The 27187-nt window shown below is 43.7% G+C and overlaps 1 protein-coding gene across 1 annotated transcript; it reads right to left on the bottom strand.

Moving 5' to 3' along the window:
- Window positions 1–257: 257 nt before the first annotated feature.
- LOC145354330 (tumor necrosis factor receptor superfamily member 6-like) lies at window positions 258–27187 on the bottom strand. The gene is made up of 10 exons (XM_080205501.1): window positions 26982–27187; window positions 22989–23154; window positions 20809–20940; window positions 15069–15180; window positions 11795–11865; window positions 8643–8750; window positions 6298–6326; window positions 5109–5127; window positions 2218–2237; window positions 258–957 (listed from the first exon to the last, which is right to left on the bottom strand). The coding sequence occupies exons 1-10, from the start codon at window positions 27021–27023 to the stop codon at window positions 868–870; spliced, it is 789 nt and encodes a 262-aa protein (XP_080061627.1). The 5' UTR covers window positions 27024–27187; the 3' UTR covers window positions 258–867.

Here is a 27187-nt window from a genome sequence, read left to right as displayed (position 1 = left end):
AGGGTAGTTAGGGACAGACAATAAATACTGGCCCAACCAGTGACACCCACATCCCTTAAACAAACAATAAAAGCTATGCTTTGGCAATCACATTGTGAAGCTGACTGCCTTAATAAAGCCAGTTGATGATTATTGGCTCAACCTCAAAAGGTGTATAAATGTCACAACTGGAACAGTTGTGGCGGGGGCAGCGGAGGGTGGGGTGGGGTGGGGTGGGGTGGGGTGGGGTGGAAGAGAAGGGAATAGGGGGAAAACCACGTGGAGTTTATGGCCAGAATCCTCCAATGCATAGGCATTAGGAGAAGTAGGTAATTCATTCCTTCGAGCCTGCTCTTACAATAAGATCATGGCTGATCTCTTCCTGATCTCAAATCCACCTCCCTTCTCTCTACCTGCTCCCCATATCCCTTTAACCCATTTTTTAAAATCAAAAGCTCTTTCTTGAAACCATTTCATGATACGGACTCCACCATGCTACAGGGCAGCAAGTTCCACAGATTCACCACCTTCTGCGAGAAGTAGTTCCTCCTCCTCTCAACCTATACTTGTGACCTCTTGCCCCACAAGGGGAAACATTTGGTTTACGTTTGCACCCCGCCACCTCTGCCGGCAAGAACGGAAAATTCGGCGCTCAGCCCAATCTCCATTCACATCAGCGAAGAATCCCAGCCGCAAGTGAGGTCAGAGAAATCCAGCCTATATTGCTGCTGAGCTGTGTGTAGAATAAACTTGCTGAAGGTAAAAGACAAGTTGCTATATCATTCCTTTATCATATACTAGCTGTTAATATCAGTACACAACTGAATGACATTAATTCATTTTCATTGCAATAATCCCTTGCAAGCCTGCCTGTCTCCAGGCGACTATTTACTGAAAAGGATATAGCCTAAGCTGGACCCAAAACGGAGCCATGAGAAAGTGCACTTGTTGTTTTTGACGGTGTACAGTACCTGGTACCTGCAAAAATAAAGAGTAAAATAATTAGAATACGAGTTATCACACGGTATAAAACCAAAACGGGGATCGAGGTGCAGTGGTGAAACTTGAAATGACGGTTGTCAGGACACTCGAGTTCCAAGATTCAATTCAGCCCTCAAACTGGTCCCAGATACATAAAGTTCATTGTACAGAGTGTAACCAAGTGTTTAAAAATGTTGCAATCAGTGTATTGGAGTGTGAAGGGAATTTCTAACCATTCGTGAGGTTTTCAAAAGCAAGACAAGAATTCAGAGACTGTTACCTCTGCACCAGTTACCCCTCCTAATGTAGGGGAAAATAAGAGGAAAGTCCCAAACAGCCAAAATATCATTTAACATTTGTCAGTGAAGTATCTTGTGTTTTTGCTAATTTTGAATACTGGTCTATCATAACTTTTCTGTGACAATATTCATCGCACAATTACTGATTACCTGCATAAGAGGACTGCCTTACCTGATTAAGCCCTCCCCCCGAGTGAGCAATACCGGATGTGATATTGAGGGTCTGCTGCCTCTGACATTTCAGCCTTTCATTTACATGGAGAGGATATGAAAGCCCCAGGCCTGTGAATTTCTTGATCAGTGTTCCATGCGAGCAGTGCTCCCCACCAGGAATACACAATTATGATTTTGCACAGGGAAGATTTGCCAATTGCTAATGAGGTCAGTGACACTGGTAGTTTATTCATTAACCCTCTGCATGTGGGTATCACTGGGAAGGCTACATTTATTGCACATCTGCAATTGCCCTGGGAAAGGCAGTGGCGAACCATTCGACAGTGCATTATCAATTCAATTCCGTATTGTTGGATTGTTTTTAAGGATCACAGAATCCCTGCAATGCAGAAGGATGCCCAACGAGCCTGCACCGACAACAAACCCGCCCAGGCCCTATCCCCGTAACCCCACGTATTTACCCTGCCAACCCCGCTGACATTAAGAGTCAATATAGCATGGCCAATTAACCTAACCTGCACATCTTTGGACTGTGGGAAGAAATCGGGACACCCAGAGGAAACCCACACAGACACAGGGAGAACATGCAAATTCCACACAGACAGTGACCTGAGCCGGAATTGAACCCGGGTCTCTGACATTGTGAGGCGAAAGTGCCAACCACAGAGCTACCTCTTGCTCACACCTGCAATCAGGCAAGAAATCTTTGTGGTTCTGACTAATTGCTAAGAGGTGATTTTGAGCAGAGCTTCTATTTATTGTGCAATGACAAACAATTGCTTACCTCCTGCAACTGCTTGTTGGCTGAAATGGAAATAAAAGCCGGTCAGTTGCAAAATATAACTTTGTTTGCAAGATCACTTGCGTGACATCTTAATCAATACCTGAAACTATACAAAAATGCCTCTCCAAGTTAAAATTAGGACTCTAACATGTGGACTAAACTGATTACTCACAACTTTTGTGAATGGATGAAAGACAATTTCAGCTGATAACTGTAGGTACTATCACAGATTTAGTTATTTACCAACATAAAATTATTGAAACAGACAGAGGAGTTCATTTCAACCTTGCAGCACCTCCCCAACACCGTCAGGAAAATATTTTACCTTAACTCCATTAGTTTTAAAGTTTATTCATTACTGTCACAACTAAGCTTACATTAACACTGCAATGAAGTTACTGTGAAAATTCCCTAGTTGCCACACTCCAACGCCTGTTCAGGTACACTAAGGGACAATTTAGCATGGCCAAAGCACCTAACCAGCACATCTTTCAGTCTGTAGGAGGAAACTGGAGCACCCAGAGGAGACCCATGTAGACACGGGGAGAATGTGCAGACTCTGCATAGACAGTGACCCAAGCTGGGAATTGAATCTGGGTCCCTGACACTAAGAGGCAGGAGTGCTAACCACTATGCCATCGTGCCGCCCTGTACTTGCCAAAAGCAAAGTAATGGAGAGTGCAGAAGCACTAAACTGTGATCCAAGATCAAATGTCAATAGCCAATACCGGCCATCAATGGATTTTTTATTGATTTTCAGATTACCAATGTCCAATGCATATTCATAGAATTGAATCACGGAATCCTGCAGAAGCAGGCTATTCGGTCAATCAAGTCTGCACTGACAGAACATCCCAAGCAGATGCTATGACTGTAATCCCACATATTTACCCAACTAATCCACCTAACCTACTTAGGACACTAAGGGCCAATTTAGCATGGCCAATCCATCTAACCTGGACATCATTGGGACTGTGGGAGGAAACCGGAGCACCCGGAGGAAACCCATGCAGGCACGGGGAGAATGTGCAAATGCCACACAGACAGTGACCCAAGGCCAGAATTGAACCCGGGACTCTGACGCTGTGATTCAGCAGGACTAACCACTGTGCCACTCCAATTGCTCCCCAAAAGCAACTGAAACTTTACTTTTGAATTAGATGCAACTCCACTGGGTGAGAATACTCCCCCTACTTTAAACATAATATCCAACCCACTCTTCACAAGCATTCAGCAGCTATCTCTATGGGAACAAATGCCTCAACTCACCACGGGCCCAGAATTACACTGGCCTGCCCGCCACAAAAATTGGGGTGAGTGAAGGCCAGAGCATGGGAAGATCCATTGACTCAGGCGTGACTTTACGGTTTCAGGATGAGTGAGGATATAAAATTCCGTCCCAGGAGTGTAAACATTGATATGAGCGCATTCCAATCTGTACCTCTCTACGGGATTAGAATTAGTCAATGCTGGTTTCCTACATAGAGATAAGGTGTAAAACTAGGAAAAGAAGCTATTTTATGTTGTCAGTTGCATTCAAGTGAACCACAATATTGCATAGGTGCAGACAGCAGAATAGGAATATTGGTGTCTAATGGACTTTAGAAAATTGCATTTGATTTGATTTATTGTCACATATATTAATATATAGTGAAAAGTATTGTTTCTTGCACGCTATACAGACAAAGCATATCGTTCATAGAGAAGGAAACAAGAGAGTGTAGGATGTATTGTTACAGTCATAGTTGGGTGTAGAGAAAGATCAATTTAATGCAAGGTAAGTCCATTCAAAAGTCTGAAGGAGCAGGGAAGAAGCTGTTCTTGAGTCGGTTGGTACATGACCTCAGACTTTTGTATCTTTTCTGAAGGAAGAAGGTGGAAAAGAGAATGTCCAGGGTGCATGGGGTCCTTAATTATGCTGGCTGCTTTGCCAAGGCAGCAGGTGGTGTAGACAGAGTCAATGGATGGGAGGCTGGTTTACGTGATGGCATGTACAATGCAATCTCACCGATTGCAGTATACATGGCATACTGCAATTGGCAAGAGACAATGCAGAGTACTGATTTATGTTATGACATCTACATTTACAACAAGATTAAGTGTAAGCCTAAGTAGAGAGCAATAGATAAAAGACAAGGTGATCCTCCGACATAATGGGACATCCACAAGCTGGAGCTACATGGGCAGCTCAGTGGCACAGTGGTTAGCGCTGCTGCCTCACAGCACTGGGGCCCCAGGTTCAACTCCCAGGTTAGGTCACTGTCCATGCGGAATCTGCACATTCTTCCCATGTCTGCATGGGTTTCCTCCAGGTGTTCTGGTTTCCTCCCACAGGCTGAAAGATGTGCTGGTTAGGTGCATTAGCCATGCTAAATTCTTCTTCAGTATACTCGAGCAGGCACAAAAGTGTGGCAAGTAGAGGATTTTCACAGTAACTTCATTGCAGTGTTAATGTGAGCTTACTTGTGACACGAATAAATAGTCACTATTTATTCGACACTAATAAATAGACTTTATATCTATAGAAAGTCTTGAGACGCAACGGGCAGAATTTTCCAGCCATTCTCTCCGGCGGGATTTTCTGGTCCCATTATAGCGAACGGAGATTCGGCTGAGCGTTAAGTTCTCCCTCCTTGCTGCAATGGAAACAACTTCCCTTTTGTTTTTATCTTATTTATTGCTAGATGCTCTCATCAAATAAACTGAGTTTAGCAGTGACGCAGTGACACATTGGTTAACACTGTTGCCTCACAGTGCCTGTAAACAGCTGATAAGATCACAACTAGATTCTGAGTTTACTCTACACGCGTGCAACTTATGTGTCAGTAGATCAAAAATATACTCGTATTACGACAGTTCAGCAACAGTAATTTCAATCAGTAAATAATTACCATCTGCTGGCTTCTGTGGCTGTAGATAAGAAACAAATCAAATTAGAAACATGTCAGAAGTAGATGAACAGATATCACAGCATTAACAGATTTACCACAGCATCAGCCTGGGTTTTGTGTTCCAGTCTCTGCAATGGAGCTTGAAGTCACAACCATCAGACTCAATATGCTGAGTCAAAGGAAATGACTTTGAAATGCCCCAAGTGTTAGACATGGTTCAAAACATTTATTGTTAGCAAATAAAATTGCGAGTGATGTAACTTTACTGTGGAAAAGACCTGCAAATGGATCATAGACCAGCAGGAGGTGGTGACATTGTGATATTGTCACTGGACTAGTAACCCAGAGAACCAGACTAATGCTCTGGGGAACCAGGGTTCGAATCCCACCACAGAAGATAGCGAAATTTGAGTTTAATAAAAATCTTGAATTAAAAGCCTAATGATGTTGATTGACATAAATACCCATTTGGGTATTACCCGGTCTGGCCGATGCGACTCCAGATCTTAATGGGGTTACAGAGATAAGTCGGGGGACAAGGCCTGGGTAGGATGCTCTGGCAGAGTGTCAGTGCAGACTCGATGGGCCGAATGACCTCCTTCTGCACTGTAAGGATTCTATGAACTTACACTCAAGCCTGCCAGTGACTTTCAAATGTTGAAGGTTTCAAACTCCCATTTTTTATCTTAAATTTTTCTTTATTTTCTAAGGATACTCTTATCAAATAAACTGAATTTAGCGGTGGCACAGTGGTTAGCACTGCTTTGTCACAGCGCCAGGGGCCCAGTTGAATTCCAGCCTTGGGTGACTGTGTGGAGTTTGCACGTTCTCTCCGCGTCTGCGTGGGTTTCCTCTGGGTGCTCCGGTTTCCTCCCACAGTCCAAAGATGTGCGGGTTTGGTGGATTGGTCATGCTAAATTGCCCCTTAATGTCCAAAGATGTGCAAGTGAAGTGGATTAGCCATGGTAAATGTGTGGAATTATGGGGATAGGGTGGGGAGAGTGGGCCGGAGTAAAATGATCTTTCAGAGAGTCAATGCAGACTTGATGGGCCAAGTGGCCTCCATCTGTACTGTAGGGATTCTATGAAATAGAATTTCAAAATACAATCACATCTGGTGTTTCATGCATCAAAGAATTACATTATTTTAAATTATCTATATTTATAAAATAATGAAATTAGTATTTACCACAATCTGAAAATCTCCTGACTTATTGCCTGAAATTACAAAAACAATATTTTACCAGTGTCAGATGTGTAGACTCTTTGCCAAGTTGAAATTAGTTATAGGATTATTGATGGCTAAAAGGTAACAACATTAAGGCTAATTACCATTGCTTAAATTACTTTTCAAGAAACAGCTTGAAATATTGTTAAAGAGATTATAAGTTTCAAGTTGCAATTCAGAAGGTGAATTCCATAAGAATAGAGGAATTCTTGCTGCTTTTGCCAGCAACAACTTTACTCCAGTTACTCCTGCTATAGTACCTTAGAGAGAATCAACCCAGTCATGTTTGAGTTGCATCTCGGTAACTGATCATAAGAACATAAGAAATAGGAGCAGGAGTAGGCCATCTAGCCCTTCGAGCCTATTCAATAAGATCATGGCTGATCTGTCGTGGCTCAGTTCCACGTTCCCGCCTTCTCCCCACAACCCTTAATCCCCTTGCCTATCAAAAACCTATCCACCTGTGTCTTAAATATATTTAGCGAGGCAGCCTCCACCACTTCAACGGGCAGAGAATTCCAGAGATTCACCACCCTTTGAGTGAAGAAGTTCCTCCTCAACTCCGTTCTAAACTGCTCCCCCCTTATCTTGAGGCTGTGCCCTCTAGTCCTACTGTCCTTTCTGAGCGGGAAGAGCCTCTCCACCTCTATCCTATCCATCCCATTCATCATCTTATATGTCTCAATGAGATCTCCCCTCATTCTTCTAAACTCTAACGAGTACAAGCCTAGTTTATTCAGCCTCTCACTGTCCTTGTGAAAAAAACTAACCTCTTCCTCTCTGAAAATATGAACTAAGTGGGCAAGAAATTGCTGCCAGCTATTTGCTCATTAACATACTAAGGATTTACTACGCCCTACCATGCCAACAATGTAGCATATACAATTTGAGGATTTCTTGACTGTGCATTTACACAAAGATTCGATTAACAATGAATGGGTACTTGCTGAATTGGTTTTACAGTAGCATCCTAGTTGACATGTGAAAGGAAAGACAGACTAGTACTCACATGGAGCTTTTTGCAACCTTAGCGTATTCTTAAGAACTTTACAGTCAGCAAAGTACTTTCAAACTGCAACCACTCTCATAGTGCAGCAACTCACTTGTAGACAACAGATTCCTATAAATAGAAATGTGATATCAACTAGATAACCTGTTTCTGTAATGTCGGCTGAGGAATCATAATGTCAAGGCTATTGTCGTGGAAGTGCTCATTGAGGAGACCTTGAGACTTCTATTTTTAAACATGAATCCTTTATTGGTAGCCTTTAACTATTTACCAGTCCAGGATATGATCATGCATGTTGCTGCTCCACCCTGGCTGTCTGCTTAAGAGTGTTGCCTCTAGACTGTCCTCTAAGACTCCCTTACCATGTGACTCTATACATCATACTGTAAGCAGTGCCATTCTTCAGGCTTAGGTTAACCTTTCTCTGCTGGGCACCTTTACATTACACTGGCACGCAGGCACACATCACAATAGCTAGCAATGCTCACCACTATCATTGGGTAAATAAGACAGCAAGTTTTGGAATAAGCATGTGCATAGTTCATTGTAGACATCCTGGACAGAAATAGCATCTATAGGGTCTGTCTTTGCATTCTGGCACCGAAAAGATTGCCAACCTTGTGAATTTGCTGCACCCACCCACATTAGTAATGGGTGGTAAAATTAGAACTAATGCCATTACACTTTTAAAAAGGGTGTTTTCTTCAGTCTGTGTCTTTTCTCTCTCTCCCTTAATCTGAACTGCATTTGCCAGTCTTTATTTAGCTTTGTGTACATGAAGAACACATTTTTCTGCTGTTTACTCCCTGGTTTAGGCTCTGGAATGTCTCAGTGAGATTCTTCAGTCCGATGGGGTGAAAATCCTAGCTGTGTCTTTCCCCACTCAAACACAATACTGACCTCCGCCTCCTATCATGTGTCTGCCACCCTGGAATAGATAGCATGTTAAAGGACAACTATCCTAAGACTCCCGCATAAATTCTCTGGGCACCTATCAGTAAGGCAAGCATCATTTCTTCAATGCTGACCATAAAATTCAGGCTATGTTTTGTTGAGATCACAAGAAAAACGTTTAACAAAGGTCTGTTTTCAAAACAAGCACATTAGTAATGGGGTCCTCCATCCCTAACAGACAGTTCAAAAGGAACAAGTTTTTTCCCTTATTCCAAATGCCTGGACATAAAACGCATTTCAGTAATTTTCTTTGTAATCAGTATTGTTGATCAATATTAAAATGGATAAGATTAAGTTGCTATTTTTAACAAGAGTTAAACAGACCAAGCTTTTTTTGACTCACATGGGAGGAGATGTCTTTTGAAGTACAGAACAGTTACAACTGCAATCAGACCAATCACCACACCAACCACCACACCAACCACCACACCAGTATTCGATGATTGGACATCTGCAAAACAGAAAAATATAAATAATGAGGAGGATTCAAGAACGACAGCAAATACTCGGTTAGAGTGACACTGGTGATTATCACCACCGTGACCTTGTCCTAAGAGTACAGCAGTAAGGAGAACCTGTCCCCTTATGAACAACACAATTACAGCTACCAAAAGAGAACATGCTGGAAAATCTCAGCAGGCCTGGCAGCATTTGTAAGGAGAGAAAAGGGCTGACATTTGGAGTCTAGATGACCCTTTGTTAAAGCTAAAAGGCTTAGAAAGTGGGAGATATTTATACTGTAGGGTAAGGGAATGAAAGATGAGCCATTGCCACAGAAACAAGGGGAAAGGCTGCTAATGGCAGTCCATTGAGGGACTAGAAGGTGCAAATGGCCAAATGGCAGAGAAGCTGAAATCAGAGGGTAAACGGTGAAAGATGAAGATGTGGGGGGAGAGAAGTGGGAGGTAAAATTGAGAAATAGGCGGAAAAGGGAAAGCAAAGGGGGAGAAAAGGTAAGGAAAGGGGGGATAAAATAGGGGGGAAAAGAGTGGGGAAAAAAGAAAAACAAAGAAAGACAATAAAGAAATAAAAAGAGAACAATTAAAAATTAAATGGAATGAAAACAAAGGGGTCAAAGTAGGGTAGAGATAATCATTTGAAGTTGTCGAATTCGATGTTGAGACCGGAAGGCTGCAACGTGCCAAACCAGAAGATGAGATCCTGTTCCTCCAGTTTGTGTTGAGCCACAATTACAGGTAAGTCACTGCAGTCATATTGTTGTCACCTTCTCTCTAAACCTTGTGGTGTCCATAAATGTGATTTTGATTGGATTTATTATTATCACATATACCAAGATACAGTGGAAAGTATTTTTTTTACATGCGATCCATAGAAATCATGCCATATATAGCTCACGAAGCAGGGTGGCATAGTGGTTAGCTCATCTGCCTCACAGCGCCAGGGACTTGAGTTTGATTTCCAGCTTTGGTCACAGTCCAGGTGGAGCTTGCATGTCCTCCCCGTGTCTGCGTGGGTTTCCTCTGGGTGGCCTGGTTTCCTCCCACAGTCCAAAAGCTGTTCAACGTTTGGTGCATTGGCCATGCTAAATACTCCCTCAGTGTACCTAAATAGGTGTTGGAGTGTGGCAACTAGGGATTTTCACAGTAATTTCATTGCAGTGTTAATGTAAGCCTACTTGTGACACTAATAAATAAACTTTAAACTTAAAAGCCGCCATCTTGAAACACAGATGTAGTCAATCCACAGTGAGATCAGTAACATATTCCCAAAATTCTCTCTCTTCTCCATGTTATGGAAATGGCTGCAAGTATTTTAGGGCCTTGTGTCTACACAACACAATGCAGCAGGCTGGCAACCTTTGCAAACTGTCCAATGAGTGGGTGAGTCACTTGGACCAGAAACACAGACAAGAAAATACTGACAATTCCATCCTGCCCGATCCTCGTAGTTTTGAATCATAGAATCCCTACAGTGCAGAAGGAGGCCATTTGGCCCATCAAGTCTTCACCAACAGAGCTTCTTACCCAGGCTCTATTTTGCTAACCCCACGAATTTACCCTGCAAATCCCCCTAATCTTTGGAACGAAGGGGAAATTTAACATGACCAATCCACGTAACTTGCACATCTTTGGACTATGGGAGGCAACCGGAGCACCCAGAGGAATCCCATGCAGACTCGGGGAGAATGTGCAAACTCCACACAGACCGTCACCCAAGGACGGATTTGAACCCGGATCCTTGGCACTGCAAGTCAGCTTTGACAGAGGCACAGTGCTAACCACTGAGTTGAATTAAACCCTGGTGTCCTGTGCGATAGTCAGAGATACTAATTATTACACTAATTAGGTAATGCGCTTATAGTGGCTGGGATTTTCCAGCACCACGCACCACCAGCATTTTCCAGTCTTGCTGAAAGTCAGTGGACATTTGGCTCACCTGCCACAGCTCTCACAGCAGATGCCGCCACGGCGGAGCTGGAAAATCCCCACCTTTGGGCGGGATTTTCCAGTTGCAGCTGCCCTGCAACCAGGTATTTCTGTCTGAGGTCAAAAACCTTTAAATGGTCCAGCAAATTTTCCATCCTATTCGCAGCGATTCCCATGGCCAGCAGGACTGGAAAATGTACCCAATGTTTTACCCAGCAGGAGCCATGTGGTCACTTTGGAAAGGCAAGCTTGGGGAAGAAGGGAAACAAAAACCTCTGGAAAAATACCTCCCTGACCCCTTCAAGTGAAGGAAACTGGTCCAAGTGACCACTGACTCTTATTCACCTTACAGGGATCCCAGATTCAAGCACTGAGCTGCTTTGACTCCAGTGATGTCAGCCTTAGCACCGCCAATAGCTGCAATGGGCCACATGCATCCAAGTTAAATAAAGAAGAAGCATAAACTGGAGGAAAGGGTTTCCATCCCTGGGTAACTGTCCAGTCTCCAATACTGGACACACACATGCAGGGATTTTGAGAGACACAGAATATGGGTTTAGCCCTGTGAAAAGCCAGCAATTGAGAAACTAAGCCATGCTCACAGCTAGGCTCGTATCAGGAGGAATAGCTGTCTGCCTGAAATAGAAGATCAGTGACTGGGATATGCCACCTCAAATAAGGAGTCAGCTCACTATGAAACGAGGAGGAAGCGCTTTTAAAATGCTGTGCAACTAAACGCGACAGTAACTTTTAAATCGCAATTCCTCAGCATCATTTATGTTTATGAAGAAAGCCAGTATTGAAATGGTGCCAATTAGCAATGATAAAGGTAAAGTTGCCATAATCTCAGCCATTACGGGAATTGAACCCACACTGTTGGCGTCACTTTGCATCAGTAACCAGCCGTCCAGCCAACTGAGCTAAACGCAACTATAGGAACACATTAGTTGGCGCAAAATTAATTTTATCACTTATTTAAATTAGTCAGTAATTATAAAGCAGTAATATTGCTTTAAGCAGATTGTCACCTGTTTGGTGGCTGCCACATTTTAAAATTTTGTTTTGTATGATCAGTACAACAGAAAGAATGAGAGAGAGAGAGACAGACCTTTCTCCGCGCAGACTGTATCATTGTTTTCTGTGCAGGGTTGTACAATCCGCTGAGTCGTCACGTCACACCTTAGGCAGGAAACAAAAAGGGAAACAGCTGATTCTAGAAAACAGGAACAAACATTACTGGCAACACTCAGCTGGTCAGGTCTGAAATGTCAAGGCATTTTCCTTCCTTTCCCAGCTGCTGAATGACATGCTGAATCTTTCAACATGTTTCCGATTTCCAGCGTGACACAGTGTCGTGCTTCACTGGGTTTAAGTAGTTTGGATGGGAGTGCCTCCTGCACCCCCACTAACCGCGAAACAAAAGCAAGACCAGTTGGCTGCATTTGATGGGAAGATCACCACCCACAAACCTGTGATTTCCCGATAAGGGTGAGGCTCCCAGCTAGTTCAGCATTAATGTTAAGGCCCTGTTAGGATAGCACAATCAGAGGCCAAATAAAACTCCACATGCTCAGCACCAGAGCTGCAGAGAAACACTTGCTGCTGCATTTTAAACACTCAGGTTGTACGGCTGTTGACGTAGAACCACACTGTGCACCCTCTGCGAGACGGGATGCAACTGTCAAAATTCATTAGATGCCAGGGAGCTGAATGTTCAATGATATACATTTCCGCAGTATGGTTCCCCATTAGAAAGGCAATTTCAGAAAACCCAACAAGTGTGGGGTTTGAGCTCCGAGCAGCAGTGTTGCCCTGTCTGAAAAGTGGTGAGGGTAAATAGTGGAAAGTCAGCTCAGTATCTTGCCAAAATTTACGCACTGAGAATGCAGATGTTTCTACCCATGTTTTCAATGTTTTTAAAATCAAATAGTTGGTTGTGACATTGGAAAATCGCTGCTAAGCAGTGTTAATGAGATACTAACTGTAGATAGTCACTTCACTGAGACTTCATAGAAACGCTACAGTGTACAAGAGCCCATTTGGCCCAGCAACTCTGCACTAACTTTCTGACAGAGTATTTTACCCAGCGCTCTACCCGGCCCTATTCCTTTAACCCCCACACATTTATCATGGCTAATCTATCTCACTTACACATCTTGGGGCACTAAGAGGCAATTTAGCATAGCTGATCCACCTAATCTACACATCTTTAGCCTGTGGAGGAAACCGGAGTACCTGAAGGAAACCCACACATAGTGAAAATGTGCAAACTTCACACAGGCAGTGACACAAAGCCAGAACTGAACCCAGGTCCCTGGCACTGTGAGGCAGCAGTGCTAACCATTGTGCCGCTGTGCTGTCCATCCATGACTTAACTTGTGAAAAAACACTGTGTAAATTGAGGCTTATAAATGGCACACTCACCTCTGCATCAGAAAGATGTGGGTTCTTGGATTTGAGCACAGAATCAAAGCTGATACTCCATTGCACTACTAAAGGAAAGCTGCATTGTTTGAGCTACCATCTAACAGGTGAGATATTGAGCCAATGCCCTAATCTCTCAGGTAGATGTAAATGATCTTGATGCATTATTGTGAAGATTAACAAGGAAGTTCTCCTGTTGTGCTGGCCAATATGTTACTAAAATGGATTATCTCGTCATTATTACATTACCATGTGTGAGACCTTGCTCTATGTAAATTGGCTATGACTTTCTCCACACCACCATAGTGTAGTCAATGAATTACTTCAAATTGGCTGTAAATGTAGCATCTTTCATGCTGAACTCATGAAAGATGCTACATAAATAAAAACACCATCAATTAACCCACATCAGTAGAGCTAGCAATTTAATCACAGAAGTGGTTTCAGTAACATTGAACATCATCATGAACAAATAACACTCTGAAGCTAAGCAGTTTATCCAATTGATTCTCTGCATATCCGTGTGGAAAGACCTGCACACCATATTCCAGGGGTGAGGCACAAACCAGCTCACACTCTCAGGTACACAATACTGTCCTGGATTTCACAGAATACCACAGGCTGAAAATTAAATGGTTTCTTGCTGGTATTTCTCTTGTTTCACTTTACACACAGCTTTGCAGCACCTTTGACGTCCTGACGATGTTCCATAGCATTTAACGGCCAATGAATGACTTTTGAAATGTTGGGCGTTTTGTCAGCAATTGCCAATTAAGGTCATTACAATCAACTTCAGTATAGCAAGCCCCGCCCCCCCGCCCCTCCCAAAACAGCAATGAGATAACTTGTGATTTTGATAGCATTAATTAAAGGTTAAACTGCTCCTCTTCAGAAAAATGGCATAGAATTTTTTACAGACAATAATAACTTGCATTTATGTAGCAGCTTTAATACAGTTAAATGTCCCAATGCAATGCATTACCACATTAGCAAACAGGATTTAGGAGATCTTAGGAGGGGTAATTAAAAATGTGGTCAAAGAGGTAGGTTTTAAGGAGCATCTTTAAAAAAAAGAGGCTGTGACGAAGAGAGGTTTAAGAAGGAATTTGCAGAACTAATTGTCCAGACAGCCAAAGACACAGCCATAACGGTGGAGTGATTGAAGTGTGAAAGAGACTCTAGTTTAATTGGTTATTTAAAGGACAGCAATCTTTCACCACTGCACTAACACATCAGCCCAGATTACATGCTTATACTCTAAAACAGGACTTCATTCTTCTGACTCGAGACAAGGGTTCTCCCAATGCAACCAAGCTGACATTGCATCTAGAGCTGTAGTGATAGAGTTCTACAGCCCAGAAAGAGGCCCTTCAGCCCATCATGTCTGCACTGAACCATTAATCATATATCTATTCTAATCCCATTTTCAAGCATCTGATCCATAACCTATGGTGTTTCAAGTGCTCATCTAAATGTTGTGAGGGTTCCCACCTCCACCGCCTTTTAAGGCAGTGAGTTCCCACCAACCTCTGGATGAAAAAAGTTGTTCCCCAAATCCTCTGTAAATCTCCTGCTCCTTAACTTAAATCTATGTCCCTTGGCAATTGACCAGTTTCTTCCCATCTACCCTATCTCCCTCATAATTCTATACAGCTCAATGAGATTCCCCCCTTCCCCCATCCCACCCACCCATCAATCTCTGTTCTGAGGAAAACAACCCCAGGCTAACTAGCCTCCCTTCATAGCTGAAACACTCCAGCCCAGGCAACAACCTGGTGAATCTCCTGTGCAACCTCTTGAGTACAATCACCTCTTTCCTATAGTGTGGTGACCAGAACTGCACGCTGTGGCCAAACGAGAGTTTTATACCACTGCATCATAACCCCCCTACTCTTATATTCTATACTTTTGTTTCCTGGTGGACACATCAATCACAATTGCTCTTTTTTCTTACTTACTCTTTACAAGGGCGACATTTCAGGCAGTTTTCAGAAATTAGGCAGAAGAAATTCTTTCGGCACTTACACTCCGTGTTATGAGTTTTATTGCATCTGGTTTTCATTTCTTGACCTGACGGAGGATAAACAGAATACAGTCTTCATCCGCAAGAGAGCACAGACTTGAGGCTAAATTTGAACTAGGTTTGATGGTCAGCGGGGAAGCCACTGACCTGAAGGAAAATTGCTCTATGGTAGGAACTTCACCCTTTCTCCGGGACAGTTTAAATCTGACACCAAATGAAACAGGCTGGCTAGGTGTGCGGCAGCAATGTCGGTGGGCAAGGAGGCTACCAATCAAATAATGGGGATCAGTTGGTGCAGTTGGCTGGGTGGTTGGTTCGTGATGCCAACAGCGCAGGTTCAATTCCCCATACCAGTTGAGATTATTTATACCTTCTCAACCTTGCCCCTTGACTGAGGTGTGGTGATCCTCAGGTTAAATCCCCACCAGGCGTCTGGGACTATGGCAACCTACCAATCAAATTGGAGTGTTTACACAGCAAACGAAGGCACTTAAAATCCTTCATTTTTAATTTAAATTTCCAGAGAATAAAACAGAAATGTGACTGTATTAAGATGGAGGCCAATATATAGGTAAATAAACTTTTAGTAAAGAAAACGCTTTTAGAAATATGTGGAAATGTAGAACAATCTGGCGTTACGTAAAGATAATTTTAACTTTTTAGGGCAGTGTTGTGAAATTAGTAAACAATGAAAAATTTGAATTGTACCTCATTCAGCCGGTGCAATTCCTTCCAGGATGTTTACTGTGTTAGATGGGAAGCTCTGATTACAATGGAGATATCAGAATTCCTGAAGTTGCTGTCAGTTTCAGCAAGATAAGAACAGCAAACTCCAAAGCCTGGAGTTTTGCACTGACGGAGAGCCTGTCCTTTGTTGTGAAAATGGGGGGGAAAGGCTCAAATCCCAGAGGTCCCACCCCCAAACAAGGCAACTACCATTTTTGTGGGGGCCGAATTGGGCCCAGACTGGGATTTGCTCGTGGACGTTTCATTGATAAAGTTTAAAGTTTATTTATTAGTGTCACAAGTGGGCTTACATTAACACTGCAATGAAGTTACTGTGAAAAATCACCTAGTCGCCACACTCTGTCACCTTTTAGGGTACTCTCCATTCACCTGACGAAGAGGCAGTCCCCTCGAAAGCTTGTGAGTATATTATCAAATAAATAGGTTGGACTAAAACCTGGTGTTGTCAGACTTTTTACTACCTTTTAGGGTACACAGAGGGAGAATTTAGCATGGCCAATGCACCTAACCAGCACGTCTTTTGGACTGTGGGAGGAAATCGGAGCACCTGGAGGAAACCCACAGAGACACAGGGACAACGTACAGACTCCACATGGACAGTGACCCAAGCCGGGAATTGAACCCAGGCCACAGAACTCCGGCCCAGATCTTACTGAGTCATTTGGTTTTAAATGCCAATATGAATCTTAAGAAGACAATTACTTGAACAAAAACAACATCAGGAAGAAAATATTTTTATGTAACTTGTTTTTATGTTTCCCTTTCATTTTAATGATACATTTTCCATGGCCTGACAACATTCTCCTCACAATTTCCTCCAAGAAAGTTATGATAATTTACCAGTGAAGCTACACAGCAATTCTCCTATGATCTTGAAGTGCCAGGCAAGTTAGCCCCTTTGTTAGAAGGCCGTGGCACAACTTTACTCTCAGCCTCTCTCGAAATCTGCCTTAAAACCACTCAGTACCGACAAAAGGATAGCAAACAGAAATAACCTTAACTCCACAGAAAAAGGAACTGATAACTGCTTAAAGCGGGACTTCCCAAGGAGAGTCATGTCCCCAGTGGGGGGGGGGCATCATGAGACCCTGAGTAGAACGTTCTGAGGAGCTCCAACTGGATGTTAGGATTTAGGATGATGAGGAGTTTGGGTTACTTTCACCCGCTCTCCTTCTGTCAGGTTATTTGTTGAGCATCTCTGGGCAGATCTTGAGACAGAGCAAGAGTGAAAATGTGAACAGCTACGAGGCTCGTTAAATACTCACTTGTTTAAATATTGTTGTTTCGATGACTGGTGTTTGTTGCTCCAAAATGCCAGCAAAAAGGTACGTTTTGAAAAATCCCCTAAAAGTCAACACTTTGCTTCCCTTCCTCCCACCCCCACAGGTCTCTCTCTTCCCTCCACAATCCCCTTCCATCCCCCACAACACTCACAGGTCCCAATGAGGGTGACAGCAAAATATTTGAACCTCTAAATCATAGAATCCTAGAATGCCTGCAGTGCAGAAGGAGGCCATTCAGCCCGTCAAATCTACACCAACCGCAATCTCACCCAGGCCCTATTCCTATAACCCCTCATATTTACCCTGCTAATCCCCCGACATTAAGGTTAATTTAGCAGAGCCAACCTAATGAGCGCATCTTTGGACTGTGGGAGGAAATCGGAGCACCCAGAGGAAATCCACACAGACACCGGGAGAACGTGCAAACTCCACACAGACAGTGACCAAAGGCCAGAGTTGAACCCGGGTCCCTAGCGTGGTGGGGCAGCTGTGCTAACCACTATGCCACCACGCCACCCCAATGGGGCCACAGTGACCCAAATGGGGTCCTAGTGGGAGAAAGTTTGGGAAGTACTGGTCTAATGCCTTCCACGCAATTGCCTTCCAAGGCAACAAAGTGATAATATTTAAAGATGCAAAGCTGCCCGAGGATGTATACTACTGCATGCCCACGCTGGAAACATTGATGGAGCTGAAAGACTAATGAGAGCCAAGTGGGACTCCCACGCTTCATTGTGGCACCACCCCTGACCTCTGAACTGCTTGACTGGCAGCTCTGCCTGTCTCATTAGCACCAGGAAGACACCAGCGGCAACTATTGGAATTGCAGGAGAAGGGGAAATGTTGCCCATCTTTGCTGAAGCACAGATGGCTCACACATTGCTCAGCTGCAGCTTAAAGAATTGCTCTCTGAACTCATGGGAGGATGTGGTCTCCAGTTGAATGGCCTTCCCCAGCTTCTCCTTCTCTCTCTTGTGTAAACCTCCCTCACTGATCATTGCCTTTACTCAGTCTCCAGATCGGGATCCATTCCAAGGGCAATGGTTATTATAATGCACCAAAACCTAACGGCAATTGGTTTTTGCAAAATCCTTGAAGTCAGGACAAAGTCCTTCAGGGCCTGCTATGACACAACCTGCAAATTTTAACCACTTTGTAGAACTCTAGCAAGCGTATATTTGTGCAATTTGTAGTTACACCCAGTGGAATTCAATCAGCAACTAAGCTATAAGTAGTTGATGACCTCTTTCAATAATACATAACACGCTGTATCATAGAAGACAGAGGGTGGTGATGGAAGGAAAATTTTCAGACTGGAGGCCAGTTACCAGCGGTGTACCACAGGGGTCAGTGCTGGGTCCTCTGCTATTTGTAATTTTTATCAATGACTTGGAAGAGGGGGCTGAAGGGTGGGTTAGTAAATTTTCTGATGACACCAAGATTGGTGGAGTAGTGGATGAGGTGGAGGGCTCTTGCAGGCTGCAAAGAGACATTGATAGGATGCAGAGCTGGACCGAAAAGTGGCAGATGAAGTTTAACCCTGATAAGTGTGAGATGATTCATTTTGGTAGGACAAACTTCAATGCAAATTACAGGGTCAACGGCAGGGTTCTGAGGAATGTGGAGGAACAGAGAGATCTTGGGGTTCATATCCACAGATCTCTGAAGGTTGCCACTCAAGTGGATAGAGACGTGAAGAAGGCTTATAGTGTATTAGCGTTTATTAACAGGGGGTTTGAGTTTAAGAGCCATGGGGTTATGCTGCAACTATACCGGATGTTGGTGAGACCACATTTGGAATATTGAGTTCAGTTCTGGTTGCCTCACTATAAGAAGGATGTGGAAGCATTGGAGAGAGTGCAGAGGAGATTTACCAGGATGCTGCCTGGTTTGGAGGATAGGTCTTATGAGGAAAGGTTGAGGGAGCTGGGGCTTTTCTCTTTGGAGCGGAGGAGGATGAGAGGCGACTTAATAGAGGTTTATAAGATGATGAGAGGGATTGATAGAGTGGGCATTCAGAGGCTATTTCCTCGGGTGGATGTAGCAGTTACTAGGGGGCATAACTATAAGGTTCATGGTGGGAGATATAGGAGGGATGTCCGAGGTAGATTCTTCACTCAGAGAGTGGTTGGGGTGAGGAATGCACTGCCTGCCATGATAGTGGAGTCGGACACTTTAGGAACTTTCAAGTGGTTATTGGATAGGCACACTAGAATGATAGGGAGTGGGATAGCTTGATCTTGGGTTCGGACATAACTCGGCACAACATTGAGGGCCAAAGAGCCTGTACTGTGCTGTAATGTTCTATGTAACACAGATTGAGGAGCTCCTTTCTGCTGCTAAGATCAGGTTTTGTCGTTTGTGATTAGAGGATTGTGCTAGAATGATTATTCAGCACCAAAATGGCAGTCCAATCCCAATTCTCTTCCCGCACCTTGTGGTGCACTAAGGCAGCCTTTCATCTGTTTCCTTAGCTGGTTATTCCTGGAACAGGCCACTAGCCTGTCACCAAGGGATTATAGCTTGAGGGGCATCACTCTGTTTCAGGTGTGGCTGACCAGGAGTCTTTGCCATACTTACTGCATGACAATGGCATGTTTGGAAGGATGTTACAGGTTGACACTCAATCTGTTTGGCCACCTTATGAATACAGCTTCCTTGGCCATCAAGTTGTGGAGTGGAACTCGAATCCAGAACTTCAGGCTCAGTTGGGAAAAAGATACAAAAGTCTGAGAACACATACCAACCGACTCAAGAACAGCTTCTTCCCTGCTGCCATCAGACTTTTGAATGGACCTACCATATATTAAGTTGATCTTTCTCTACACCCTAGCCATGACTGTAACACTACATTCTGCACCCTCTCCTTTCCTTCTCTATGAATGATATGCTTTGTCTGTATAGCGTGCAAGAAATAATACTTTTCACTGTACACTAGTACGTGTGACAATAATAAATCAAATCAAATCAAAGATGGGGCATTACCCTGAGGATTTAGCAAACTTATATTAGAACCATAGATTCCCTACAGTGCAGAAGGCGGCCATTTGGCCCATCTAGCACGCACCGACTCTCTGAAGGAGCATCTTATCCAAGCCTGCCACCAATCCCCATGACCAATCCCCATAACTCCATGCATTCACAATAGCTTATCCACGTATCATACACATCTTGGGACACTAAGGGGCAACTTACCATGGACAATCCCCTAACCTACACATCTTAAAGTTTAAAGTTTATTTATTAGAATCATGAGTCAGCTTACATTAATGTTGCAATGAAATTACTGTGAAAATCCCCTAACCAGACTCCAGCGCCTGTTCGGGGACACTGAGGGAGAATTTAGCATGGCCAATGCACTTAACCAGCACGTGTTTCAGACTGTGGGAGAATATGCAGATTCCGCACAGACAGTGACCCAAGCGGGAATCAAACCCAGGACTCTGGCACTGAGAAGCAGCAGTGCTGATCACCGTGCCACCCTGCCGATTTGAAAAGACAATATCCCATGGACAATCCACCTAACCAGGACATCTTTGAACCACAGGAAAGGTGATGATTTTATTTTCATGCAAGAACTGCAAAGAATTGCCTCAACAGTGGACAGGTTGCAGAAGTATTTTTTGAATAAGATAACATATTTACCACTTTCCTCCTGGCATTGCTTGCACCGATGGCACGCAAGTGAATGATTTTCACCATCCATAAATTCATTGTCTGAACATGGATGACACTTCGTTTCCTTTCCTTGGCTACAATCTTCCAACAGGTGAGTTCCTAAAAGGCAAATGTAGAGAATACTGAGAAAAATGAAACATGAGAATAAAATGTCACCTCTACCCACAAGTAGAGAAAAGCTTACAGCATTTCCAAACACTTCCAAGATATCCTAATAGTTCAAGCCGCAGGAAAATGGAGCCACTTACTCGTCTGCCCCCATTTGGTCGCAGCGACAAAATTCAAGCCAACTCCCCAGCTCCCACACTCCACCTTTTGCTGAAATCCTCATTCTGGTATCTTTTTCACCTGGCCATTCCCACAAAAATGCAGAAAATGCTGGAACTACTCATCAAGTCGGGTAGCATCCGCGAAGGAAGTGAGTTAACGTTTCAGGTTGATGGCCCTTTATGAGAATTGAGGTCATCTAATGAAAACACTCCCTGTTTTTCTCTCTCTGTGCGGACTCTGTTCACCTCCCCACTGCTGAGTGCTTTCGAAACACTTCTGACTATGCCAATGCTCTCCTGATTCCTAAACATAAGCCCACTTAAACTCTGCTGGCTGCACCTCAGCCTGCACCCCTGACCTCAGTAGCCTAAGTTGCCTCTTGATCCTTCAATATAAAATGATTATATTTTTATTTAAAGTCAATTTAATTTTTTTAAGCTTAATTATTAATGTTTAATGTATTGATTATTATTAATTGGGGTGGCACAATGGCTAACATTGCTGATTCACAACCCCAGGGACCCAGGTTTGATTCCCAGCTCAGGTCACCGCTGTGTGGCATTTGCACGTTCTCCCCATGTCTGCGTGGGTTTCCTTCAGGTGCCCCAGATTCCCCCACAATCCAAAGATGTGTGGGTTAGATGGATTGGCCGTGCTGAATTTCTCCTTAAGTGGCAGGGGGACTAGCTAGGGTAAGTGCGTGGGGTCGTGGGATTAGGGCTTGGGTGGGATTTTGGTCAGTGCAGACTCAACGAGCCAAATGGCTTCCTTCTGTACTGTATGATTCTATGAATGTCACGAGTAGGCTTACATTAACACTGCAATGATGTTACTGTGAAAATACTGTCAGGCCTTAACCATCCTTCAGCCGTATGGCCCCTTCCATGTCACATGTTTCCTTTCCTTTATCGCTAACATTTTAAGCAACCCCTCCCACTTTCCTTCACCTAGGGGATGCCAACCCTCCAGGATTCCCCAAGAATTGAAGGTCAGTCTCCAGGACATTGCTGTGCAACCCTGGGGGGGGAAAAAAAATCAGGATATTAAAAGAGCTTTTCTTTGCCATTTTCTTTGAAAATTTCCCTTTACTAAACATAAAATATTGAATAAGGGGGTGGGAGAGAGTAGTTGTTAGCCTCTTCAAGGAACAGTTGCTGAGGGAGGTGTCATGTGACTGACTAGCCAATCAGGAGCAGAGTTGGGGACATGTTGAGACTTGTTCAAATGGTTGTAGTCAAGAGCTGAGTTTGTAAAGACTCTTTAAAGCACTCTGTAAATAGTTTTTTTTGTTGTAATAAATCATTTATAAATTGATAGGTGGAGATAATCCTTAAAGTTTTTACAGGGAGAAACTGTTGGCTCACAGTTGAGTATCATCCAATTGGCTGATGAGTCTTTTTGCCTACTAGATGGCAGTGTTCCCCAGGGATAGGTGTGGTGGTTGATTCATGGCAGGGAGTGGGGGCTAAACACTGATGAAATCTCCAGGAATTCATTTAATCACAGTTGGCTACCCTCCCTTTGGCCTTCTCATTGGCAGCCATGCCACTAGCTGCCCACTCACTCCTGCTTCTCCTTCTCCTCCTCCTGTGACGCCCTCTCTAAATCGCAGGCTTGTCAGCAAGCTTCCTAAAAACTCATCCGGTATCTGTCTCAATGGACGTTGGTGTCCGATTGCACTTCAGTGAGGTTTATTTACTAGTGTCACAAGTAGGCTTACATTAACATTGCAATGAAGCTACTGTGAAAATCCCCTGTTACAAAACCACTTTATGTTGCTGTTTCTGTGAAAAAACAGCTCGCAGATTCGACACGCAGTAGAACAGTGCGGCAGCAAATCAGTGCATTGGAATTGTTTAGAATTAACACTCGCTCACCTGCCTTACATTTGGTGCAACACTCCTCTGAATGCTCTGGCTTGTACTGACCAGACCCACAAACTTGTTCTCTTCTGGAACGCTGCTTCACAGATTCTCCAGGTGCTGAACCCATCTCACTGGCCAACAGTGAACCATTCCTCACTGACGTGGACATTATTACACCCTGCAAAAACATTACGTGATGCAACAGTGATGGGTAGGATTTTACAAAAGTTTTCCTAATAAATCATTTAAACTTTAAAAAAAGTCAGATTCGGGTAACTCATGACACAATCACAATTAAACCGTCTTAAACATGCCAGGGCAGCACAGTGGTTGGCATTGCGGCCTCACAGTAACAGGGATCAGTGCTCTGGTTTCCTCCCACAGTCCAAAGATGTGCAGGTTAGGTGGCTTGGTCATGCTAAATTGCCCCTTAGTGTCGGGGATTAGCAGAGTAAATACATGGGGGTTACGGGGATTGGACCTGGGTGGGGTTGCTGTCAAGTGCAGGCTCCGAGGGCCAAATGGCCTCCTTCTGCACTGTAGGGATTCTATTCTATTTAAAACCAACAACTCCAAGAATAAAATGGAGCACACAAAAATCTTTCTTCATTCGTGTGCAATAGTTATGGTAAGACCTGTTTCATGTCCAATTACTGAGGTAGTGCAATGCTATCAGATATGTAAGATTGGCCATGCTAAATTGACCCTAGTTTCGGGGGGATTAGCAGGGTAAATATATGGGGATAGGATGGGATTGTTGTCAGTCCAGACTCAATAGGCCAAATGGCCTCCTTCTGTACTGGATTGCAATGGGTTTACTTTTTTAAAAAATTGCATTCATTCCCTAACAAATGATTTTGAAAGATTTGGGGCAGGATTTTCAACTGCTGCCAGGATTGTGGGGGTGGTGTAGATGGAGTTTAAAATCTGCAGCCCTAGATGGTGACACTGGATTACACCAGCTCCATAACAATGTTGAATGTTCAAAGTGAGATTGATGGGAGGAGGGAACAGGGAACCCACTCACTTGTAATTAGCAGCTCAGTATGTTTCTTGAGGAGCTTGTTAACAAGCCAATGAGGTCATGAATACAATTCTGACAAACCAGAACAGTCTGATGCATATGACTGCACAGCTAACAGGTTCACAGCAGGGGCAAAGGGAAAGGATTTTAATAAAACATTTTAAATTACCGGGTCCCTTATGCCAGATTTTGAACACTTTTGGCCATTTGCACAGTATCGGATCAGTTTAAGCTCCTGTCCCTTTGTGGAACTACCTGCCCTCCTTGCAAAGGCCAAGACAGGCCCTGTCATGGCTAACTGCTACCTCTGCCACTACCCTGCTAGAGTCATTTCTCACCTCCTGGACACCATGAATTGGGTGCCAAGCAAGCATCCTATCCAGTCATCAAATTGCCAGCGTTGATGACAGGTAAGAGGCCAGAAATTAGCCAAGGGCTGGGTTTCCAACCTGCTCTCAAACCCCAGCCAGTACCACAAATTCAGAGCTGATGAAAAACTGTTATATTATTCTAACATTTAGTACCAACTATCAACTAGCAAGGAAAGAAAACAGTCTTCCCTCTTGATTATTGCGTAACATTTATGTATGTGCGTGTGTGCATATGTGTGTGTGCATGTGTGCCTGTGCACATGTGCAATAGTCCGCTATTAATCCAGGAACTCAGCTAGCATTCTAGGGACCCAGGTTCGAATCCAGTCTTTGGCAGATGGTGGAATTTGAATTCAGTAAAATAATATCTGGAATTAAGAATCTATTTTTAGGGTGATATGGTGGTTCGCACTGCTGCCTCACAGCGCCAGGGTTCAATTCCCACCTCGGGTCACTGTTTGTGTGGAGTCTGCACATTCTCCCTGTGTCTGCATGGGTTTCCTCTAGGTGCTCCGGTTTCCTCCCACAGTCCAAAGATGTGTGTGTTAAGTTGATTGGCTATGCTAAATTGCCTCTTAGTGTCAGGCGGACTAGCTAGTAGGATAAATCCATGGAGCTGTTGGGATAGAGGTTGGGTGGGATTGTGGTCGGTGCAGATTCAATGGGCCAAATGGCTTCCTGCTGCACTGTATGATTCAATGATGTGTACGTGCATCTGTATACGTGTATGTGTGCGTGCGCGTGTGGGCATCTACTTGGATGAATACATTTGTGTGTGTATACATATATGCATTTGTATATGTATGTACATGTGTGCATATGTATACAAGCACATGTACATGTATACATGAATGTGTACCATATGTGTGCACGGATGTGTATGTGTGAGGCTAGTGGACAAGTAGAGAGGTGAATTTGGCTATTTCACTTTTAAAGACCCTAGAAAAAGTCACTATAAATCACATGCTGATGAGTACTCACTGCTGTTGATTGCTCCAACATGAGTCACTAAATGGGGAAACACATTTATGAGAGAACTGAAAGGGAATTTTGGAAAGGAAAGTTTTTTTAATCCAAATATGAAAAATCTGTTATTAGCCACGATTACACTCTTAAAATACAAAAGAAAAAATGAACTGCAGAAGTACTTTTCATAGATTCTCTTTTTTGTTTTTGATTTCTCCAAAGTAAATAAACTTCCTTTTCACACGGTGCAGGAAGTGGTCGATATTTAATGCACTTGCATAAGTGTAGTTTTTTACTGCCCACAAAGCACTGTATCTCTGCACTAGTCATGCAGAGGCCCAGATTAATAAACTTGGAGATGTGAGTTCAAATCCCACCATGACAGCTGGGAAAAGTTAAATTCAATGAATTAAGAATAAAATGTTGTCCACATTAACCATGTCCAGTGAATAATACTGCCCTGGAACACACTGTCCATGAAGGTGATGGGAGCAGAAACAATGGGTGGGGTTTTACAGCCTTACTCGAGCAAGACCTGAAATTTCCACCCGAGGTCAATGGACATCCAGGTTCTGCTTCTCACCCACTCCAAATTCAGGGCAGGCGAGGCAGTAGACTCCTGGCAAATGATTTCAAAAAGGAAACTGGATTAGCATTTGTAGGGAATAAATTTGGGCGGACAAAAGGACCGAGCAGGGAAATGAGCTTGACTGGATTGCTTCAAGGAGAGCTAGTATGGATTCAACAAGACAAAAGGCCTCTTCCTGTGCTCTCTAACCCTCCGAAACAACCAGATTGTTCATCGGGTCCAGTGACATTCTTCAGGGGAGCAAAACTATCGTCCTTATCTCATCTGGCCTACATAAAACTCCAAAACACAAGATCCTTAACTACTCCCGAACACACTACTCAGTGGTATCAAACCACTAACAAGAAACAGCACCACTTACGACGACAGCTATGCATTAAGGAGATGTCTCGTCACCACGTTCTTGAGAGCAACAATACATAAGGGCCTTACCAAGTGACACTTATATCCCAAAAACCATTTTAAAAGGTCACAGTCACACACCATTTACCAGCAGGCACAGTCACAACAAAAAAACAGAACCCTTCAGGGTACTTCACACATCCTCTGCCACTGCTCACAATAAAAGCTGATATTAGTCCTGTTCAATTCAATGTCTGACATGTCTGACACGGTGACCTCAATATCTAACGCCAGTGAACGCTTTGAGCGAACCACACACAAACAGTGTGTGTAAAATATTCCTGTCCACACCACATTCATGTCTTGGGCGGGTGAGTGTAAAGAAAAACACTCGCAAGTCAACAGTAGTTTCGTCACAGTATTGAATTTGAATTCAAGGAAAAACCTCACAGGTTAATCGGAAAGCAGTGGCTGCTAAGCGAGGCCTTTAATTCTGCCCCAGTTAGTCAGTCTCCTGGAGTAACTGCCCTGCCCGTGTGGAAGCAGCCCTGGAAGGGGCAGACAGGGAGCGTGCCTACACACACAGCTCTGGCTGATCAGACAGCGCTGCCCCAGAGACTCAGCTCCCTCTACAAGTTGCTGAGTCGTCTTTGCGTTAAGGCCAGCCCCCACCCCTGACAGCCTCTGGGCGACCGGCACCCTCATCCACTCACCAGTGAAGCCAATACCAGCACTGCGGGTCCCTGTAGCTTCATGTTCCCCGAGAAATGACAACGGCTCTAAGAACCGGCAGATCAACTGCGAAAATGAAACCAGGGAACTTCTCCTCCCCAGTTCCGGAGCGGCAATTTCAAATAAGATTTGTTAATTAATGTAGCTTTTATTTTCACTGCCCCGGTCCTTTGCTTCGTATCCCTGA

This window comes from Carcharhinus amblyrhynchos, chromosome 17 (genome assembly GCF_965287045.1).
Source record: "Carcharhinus amblyrhynchos chromosome 17, sCarAmb.v2.hapA, whole genome shotgun sequence".
Lineage (NCBI taxonomy): Eukaryota > Metazoa > Chordata > Chondrichthyes > Carcharhiniformes > Carcharhinidae > Carcharhinus > Carcharhinus amblyrhynchos.
The sequence above is the reverse complement of the archived record's forward strand: the minus strand, read 5'-3'. Positions and strand labels throughout refer to the sequence as shown.

Bases quoted from the DNA above. Each gene is read 5' to 3' on its own strand.
- LOC145354330 (XM_080205501.1), bottom strand. From the start codon at position 27,023: ATGAAGCTACAGGGACCCGCAGTGCTGGTATTGGCTTCACTG. The intron at 23,155-26,981 runs GTGAGTGGATGA...ATGTTTTTGCAG, and splicing joins TGCTGGTATTGGCTTCACTG to GGTGTAATAATGTCCACGTC. The intron at 958-2,217 runs GTAAGCAATTGT...TTATTTTTGCAG, and splicing joins CCAACAAGCAGTTGCAGGAG to GTACCAGGTACTGTACACCG.